This window comes from Leptonotus elevatus, chromosome 8 (assembly GCF_054856555.1).
Source record: "Leptonotus elevatus isolate MCC_2025b chromosome 8, RoL_Lele_1.0, whole genome shotgun sequence".
Taxonomy (NCBI): domain Eukaryota; kingdom Metazoa; phylum Chordata; class Actinopteri; order Syngnathiformes; family Syngnathidae; genus Leptonotus; species Leptonotus elevatus.
Window position 1 is genome coordinate 17516724 of NC_141246.1, and position 7686 is coordinate 17524409.

The 7686-nt window shown below is 39.9% G+C and overlaps 1 protein-coding gene across 1 annotated transcript in view; it reads right to left on the reverse strand.

Moving 5' to 3' along the window:
- The window catches only part of lrpap1 (low density lipoprotein receptor-related protein associated protein 1), a 10203-nt gene extending 2813 nt beyond the window's left edge, over nt 1-7390 (reverse strand). Inside the window, exons 1-4 of the mRNA XM_086082918.1 lie at nt 7068-7390; nt 6619-6763; nt 4028-4158; nt 2374-2494 (exon numbers count right to left, since the gene is read on the reverse strand). Coding sequence (XP_085939044.1) covers nt 2374-2494; nt 4028-4158; nt 6619-6763; nt 7068-7223 — 553 coding nt within the window. The 5' untranslated portion in view covers nt 7224-7390. The remainder of the gene's footprint in view (nt 1-2373; nt 2495-4027; nt 4159-6618; nt 6764-7067) is intronic.
- Nucleotides 7391-7686: the final 296 nt, after the last annotated feature.

Consider the following 7686-nt stretch of genomic DNA (forward strand, 5'->3'; position numbering starts at 1 on the left):
GCTTTGCTATGCCACAAAAAAACTACACATGTACTGACTGCTTTATGGCGTCACTTTACTCTCTATCCATTCCTTACAAAGATAGAAGTCAATTTGAATGTCGACGCATGATTACTGCTTTCGTGGCAGAAGCTGCAAAACAACTGAAACTTTTTTTTTTTTGAGGAGACAAAAAAGACCAATTTAAGCTACCTGGATAAAAGGACAGTCGAGGATCAACAACACTGGCCCGGATTTCACTCGCTGGCGTGGGCACAAAAACGACGCAATGCGCTTGTCCTCATGGGAAATGTGGTCTTCCTTCAGACATAACATTACTGCTTTTTTCCATATGGCGCAACCATAATCAACATAAACTGAAAGTTCTTTAGTGTCTTCCTTAGAGTGCATGTTGTTTTTTCCCCCTGCCACTCCCTCTCTGAGACTTCACACATGACACCATCTTATGACAATTTGCATCAGTTTTATTTCAAATAAATGCTCATAAAAAATCCTTAAATGGGAATGCCTCTTTGAACAAATGCCTCACCACGCCGGAGGAGCTCAGCTACCTTCAGTATGTTTCGCAACATTTTTGATCAACTCCATCTTGAAATCCAATAAGTATGAAGGCAAGTGAAAGCAGAGAGGAAATGAAGCGAGACAGACAGTGATCGAGCTGGAGCCAGAGGTGGAGGCGGCACGTCGGCTGATGGAGACTCCCTCCCAGGCAGCCTGTGATTGGCTGAACATTTAAGTGCATCCGACAAGCAGAAAAGTTACCGGCGGCAAGTTCAAGAGACATGCTGCGGTGGCGAGCGCCGACACAAAGCATGTGTCACAAAAACAGGTGGGAAGTGCCCGTCTCGTCTCAGCCAGAGGAGACGGCCGCTAAACACAATGCCGTGAGTCAGCTGGCAGCCTGATGTGATGTCAAGGAAATGGAGTGTGAGGTGGTGGGTGGCCACGTGCGGCGCCTGATACAGTCTTTAGTCGCAAGTGTCAAACGCAAGGCCTGCGGGCCAGGTCCAGCCCTACACATCGTTTTACTCTATGTGCCAAGATTGCCACAATTCTTCCTTCACTTCAGTCGAGTGTGCTGCCGCACCCTCTGGTGTGCACGTCTTAGTGACAAAGGCAGTTTGAGGAACACCACGACTAACTCGATTAATCAAAAGTTGCCAAAATGAAATGATAAGATGCGATTTGGTCACTTGATGAAAATGCTCGAGCCATATTGTGTTTTGCACATGCACATTTCAGCGACGTTTTAAATCCCAGATGGATTAAGCGTGGGTGGATTGGATTACTCATGTCTGCAGTCGGGTGAAGGCATAACCAATCGATCCACACTAAAACGAACTCTTATACAAGTTGTCTTTTTTGTTGACATTTCTTTACATTTTCAATTTATGCTACTCCTACCGGGGTTGGCAACTTAAATGAGAGGCACGTAATGTTTCATTAGTGCTACTGGGGGGGGGGGGGGGGCACAAAGGACCACACACTTCCTAATAGGGGTGTTAAAAAAAACAATTTATGGCAATATATTGCGATATTGCAGCGCGCAATTCTCGAATCGATTCGATATGCGGCCGAATCGATGTTTAAACATAATTTTTTGAATGGAAATATTCAACAAAATGTCTTACTTAGGGTTAGGGTTCACACGCTAAGCATGGAAGAATGTTATATTAATGGAACATTAAGCCTTAATATTTTATTTCAATGCTGTTTAAACAAGAAACAGATTGTTTGTTAAATATAGTGGCTCACAGTTAAAAGCCTGAAGTTTCAGATGAATGAATACATTTTCATAAAAATCTTACAGTGTACATGTACAAGTTCACTGATTAGTATTTTCTAAATTTGAGTAAAAAAAAAAAAAATTGCATTCAACGATATATATATCGATATAGATCCATATCGGTTCCATGTTTGTCCACAAAAAAAAGATTTGGCCTCCGCATGTTGTAGTATAGGGCGGTGAAAACGCAGCCATGTCTGCCATTTAGTGGTGAATGGTGATATTGCACCTTAAAACTATACATTAGAACCCTGCTATTCATGGGTGGACACTGGATAGATACCTGGCCAGCCTGCGAATAGCGACAATCCACATAATTGACAGCCATTAAAATGCATTGGGCAAAAAAAACCCACATATATTGTACGTCTCCCCCCCCCCCCCCCCTCCTAAACAATTCTACAAACAAACGCTTGATCAAACTCAAATCTACATTTTCCACATAAAAGTGGGGTTTGATCCCACCCAAATTTCCAAACAAAGACAACAACAAAATATTAAAAACATATTTAGAATAAAAACATTCTGTGGGAAGGACTAATGTTTAGTGGATGCTGACATCCGGACGATAAAGGTTTAACGCTCACCCTCGGTCCTGCTCACAGTATCCATGAGGATGCTGTACTCGTGGATCTTGTCTTTGTGGTGCTGGAACTCTCTCTTCAGGTTCAGCAGCTCGTCTTGGGTGAACTTCCCGGAGCTTTTTGCCTGCCCAAGGAAACACAAATGGAACTAACAGTAAAAAAAATATATCATAAGTGCTTCATGAAGCTTCATTTTTGCCGTCACTCTATTTCTGCCTGTTCAAGGAGTTTTTCATTGCTTGTTTTATTTAGCGTGTGACGAGTGCGGCCTCGGACTGCTGAAAATGGAAAGTGATTTGACGTAACTTGTTGTGAATTGGCGCTACACTGTAGAAAAAATATGATTCATAAATTGAATTCAAATTTCCATCACTTTGCTGGGAAAATTGGCAATAACGGACCACAGGACAATTTTGTGATAATATAATTACATTTCTTTGGTTTAAAAATTACAGTATTGCAATAAATTAACATAGCCAAAGAGCACTTATGGTTGTAATATCTTTCTGTGTTTTACGGCTCAACAATTAATAGATTACTCGATGACAACTAGGGGTGTTAGAAAAAATCTATTCGGCAATATATCGCGATATTACAGCGCGCAATTCCCGAATCGATTTTTAAACATACATTTTTTATGGGAATATTCAACAAAACGTCTTACTTAGGGTTAGGATTCACACATTAAGCATGGAAGAATGTTATATTAATGGAACATTAAGCCTTAATATTTGATTTCAGTGCTGTTCAAACATGAAACAGACTGCAACCTGAATTTTCAGATACATTTTCATACAAATCTTACAGTGTACATGTACAAGTTCACTGATTAGTATTTTCTAAATGTGAGTTTTAAAAAAATCGCAATAATCAGTTTATAGATTCGTATCGGGATTAATCGGCATTGAATCGAATCGAGACCTATGAATCGTGATACGAATCAAATCGCCAGGTACTAGGCAATTCACACCCCTAATGACAACTAATTAATCATTAATTGACCACTATTAATTAATTGTTTAGAGACGTTGGTCCTAATCCACTCAACAGTAAATATTCTCAGATTTCTGTAGTCCTTCATTAAAGCAGACTGATTATCTTCATGTTAAATCAAAATAAGACACTTGAAAAATCTGCCTTCACTTTGGAAAACAATCCCCCAAAAAATTCTTCTTTCTGACATGTTGTGAGCCAAACCAGTAACTGAATCATAACCAAATTACTATGTGCTTGAGAAATGTCTACAATGAAATAATGGCCTGTTTTTGTTGTTTTTTTATAAAGAGAAAATATTCAACAGATTAAACTGATTATAAAACTATTTAACTTATTGGATAACTGGAAGACACTGCGTTTGGGGCAGCAATACAAAGACAATATCTGTGCACTATAGAAGTTTCATTTCATCAGCACAGAGGCCGCTGGGTTTGGTGAGAACAAACATTTTAAACTTGGTAGCAACAATATAAAAATAGTAAGTGGAGGCAATGTCTGACACATGTAATGTTGTGGTGGGACTGCATCTACTGTCATGAGAATATCAGACTAACTGATACCAGTCGTGACACAAAGAATAGCAAATGCAGATGGTGTTCACACTGCCTGCAGATTGCTAACGAGAGCGTGCGCGCACACAAACGCACACAAAGACACACACCTTGTTCCATAGTTTATCCAACTTGGGGTCTTCAAATATGTCGCCATCTTTAATATCGTGATCCTTCAGAGAGTTGCTCTCCAAAGGTCTTGTGTCTCTTTTGCCATCCATCCCGTACTTGGCCAGGATCACTACCAAACATTTAGGAAAAGAAAAACACATCAGCCGCTAAATGGGAGGATTTTTAACTCATAAATAAAAATGGCAGCATTTTACAATCAGATCTACACTCCTGTGGCGAAAAAAAGTATTGGGTCACGGGGCCATTACCCCTAGAGCAAGTAAAAGTATAAAAAATGGTGTATGGCAAAGTCTTGTCTTTGCAGGTATTACAGCTTCCACTGTTCTGTGAGGAAGTCTTCCTACAAAATGCTGGAATCGGTTTTTAGCTCATCTCAATTCTGGGGAGAAAGTTCTTTCATGCCAAAGTCGTCCTGAGAAGGGTCTTCTTAAACTGTCCTAACAAAGTAGAATGAATAGAAATATTAAAATGTCATGGTAACTTGGTAAGGGGGGTGTTCAGGAAGACCCAAGCGGATTAAAGCGATGTATTGCCAGATTTTCCTCAATTAAGCATATAACAATCGTGTGATTATCATATTGCTGCTTAAAAACTAGGTGTGTGCCCCAAAAAATCGATTCTCATAAGAATCGCGATTCTCATTTAGTACGATTCAGAATCGATTTTAAATGTCCCAAAATCTATTTTATTTAAATTATTTTATACTGTCTTATTGGGAGCGCTGTTCATGTTGTACCCAATTTGGCCACTTAGGGGCAGTGTGGTTCCACGCAGTTTGATACACTGCTAAGTTGTAGCCACATTAGCGAGTAGAAGGAAAAAGTCACGATTATTATATTATTATAAGTTATTCCAATAAATGTTGTTTTTTTTGCAGCGTGGAGCCGTTCTTTTGAGTGATAAAAGTGCCGCGAGTAGAGCACTAATTAGCATTAGTGAGTCAGACTGGCGTAGATCATTACGATTACTCATCGTCAATCAAATCATTTTGAATCAAAATCGTCCTTAATCGAAAATCTATTCTGAATTGAATCGCGCACCCAAAAAGAGACATTCAAAGACTCCCACCTCTATTAAAAACCCAAAGCGTTTGAAGATTTGTTCAGAAATACAAACATATACTGATGGTAAAGGTCAGAATGAAGTTCTCTTTCAATCTCTATCTTGTCAGGATGCTCATGTCGAATAAAGATTAAAATTGAGCCGTGAAGCTAATTCAGGGTGACTCTTTGTAGGAGGGCTTAAAAAAAATGACATGGCTCATAGTTGGCAAAACAAAACAAAACAAGTGTCAAGTCATCTTACTATGGAGTATTTCGAAAGAACGACAATGTTGGACTTGGCTCTGTCCTCATTGTGCTGCTCCAGTAAACTGTTACTGCGGCAGCTGATTCAGCACCACTTTACTTATCATTAACTAGTTAGTGGCACACGCACAATGCCTGTCATAATCCTGATCCAAAAAGTCACAATGATCCACTCCGTTTATGTTGTAACCTTTTATGGATGCAGGTGACTAGTAAAACAAGCATATACACCCCCCCCCCACCCCCACTACATAAATGTGATGAAGGTCACTTGTGGTCTTGCACCTTCAACATTGCTATTTAGAGAACACGGGTCGCACTGACTCTTTCTTTTTCCAACAGCCACAATGACCTGATGCGGTACAAAAGTGAGAATGAAGGAAAGTCCAGATGGCCTCCGTGGTCCACTGATGCAGGTGTTCATGAATTATTCACGTCACATGTCATATCCTAAACTTCTGACACTTCTCTCACATAATAATGAACAAACAACAGGGTGAGGGAGGAAAAAGCTCAAAATAACCGTTTTTAAAATGAACATTTATGTTTGCCATCCAGGTGAAACTTTATGATGACCTTTTCAAGTGAACTTAATTTGATCTTCTCTCGTCTTTTAAATGCAGATGCCCAAGTGTTCTTTTTTTGCACAGCTTGCTGTTCTCTAACAAGGCACTGAATGGCAAATGCTCAACAGGTGTTTGATCCATAAAATGACTTAACAAATGTCCAAAGGCGTCCGTTTTATGCCTTTCTATGACTCTCTAGTCGTCTCTTTATCGCTGTTGCAAATCTGCTGATGACACTCGAAGCTCGGTGGTCTCTTCCTTCTGAAAACATCCTGTTTGATGCCTCACAATTGCCAGGTACTGTTGATCAATTGTTAGTAAAGTCATCTTTGTCTCATGATGTCAAAAATGCGAACAGCATGAGGAAAAGGACTGTTTAAATAATACCAATTCTATTTGAAGCAAATGTATTGGTCCATTTGTGGATCTAACACCAAGATGAGTATTTAAAATGGCTCAGGCCATTTTGTCCGTAGTTGGCATGTTATTAGGTGGGTGTCTGCTGATATTCATACATGGGTTAATTGAAGACTCTAAATTGTCCGTAGGTGTGAATTTTAGTGTTAATAGTAAATGTCCCTTGTTTAGATGGCAACAGTCGCTCCCCAAAGTACTGTATACAGAGGAAGACTCCAGCTAACCAGGAGGACAGGTGAGGATCCGCATGATACAAAATGGACACAGAGAAAGCCTCACCATTGAAGTTACGGCGGATCTGAGCTTCTTTCTCTCCATTTTCATCCAGACCCTCAACCTTCCATTTTTTCCATTGCAGCTCAGCCTTCTCCTGGATTTTCAGGTCACTGTGCAACTCGGCTTGCTTGACAGGGGACAACTGCATCTGTCGAAACACATTCGACTTGAGTGTTAGAATATATGTTCCGCTGATCAATACTGAATATCTCACTCATATACTCACTTTCATAATTTTCTAAAAAAACAAACATATATACTAATTGAAATGGGTTGATTTTCTCGCTATTTATTCAGCCTGCCCGTGCTTTTATTAAAAGCTGCTGACCTGCTAAATCTGCATTCGACAGACGGAATTTTGGAGCGCTCCCTCACATTGGTCGGATGTCGCAATGCATCTCCTCGTGATCCAGAACACATCGCATGTCTTTTATTGAATTGATCATACATACCCGCAAGGCCTTGTTCCACACCTGGTTCAACTTCGATATCCTAAATTCGACATCACCGCCGTCAGCTTTGCTAGGCTCGTTCAACTCTCGAGAGTACTTCCCGGCCAGTACACATACACCGAAAGAAACAATAACTAATGAATACAATTCTTTCATTTTAAATATGAAACACCACGGGTGTGGAAAACACAACTAAACACACAAAAAAAACGCACAGACTAGTCAAAACACTCGACGAGACTAAAAAACGCACAGACTAGTCAAAACACTCGACTACACTATTATTGTGCCCGAGTACCGTAGGACACGTGATCAAAAGGACAGTCAGTTCCGCGTTAGTTGCATTGTGGGTCTGGTAGTTTATTTACTAGAAAACAGCTATCGACAGAACTGCGAACACGGCCCTTTTAAACTACAAGTCCTAAAATGCATAGAGGTTTCGTTGCTAGGCAGCGGAGACTGCCAAACTGAGAGCAAATCGAAAGCCTCCACGCATTCTCGCGTCTGGAGGCAGCTCACATCCATCCATCCATCCTTCTGAACCGTTTATCCTTATAATAATAATAATAATAATAATAATAATAATAATAATAATAATAATATTAATAATAATAATATT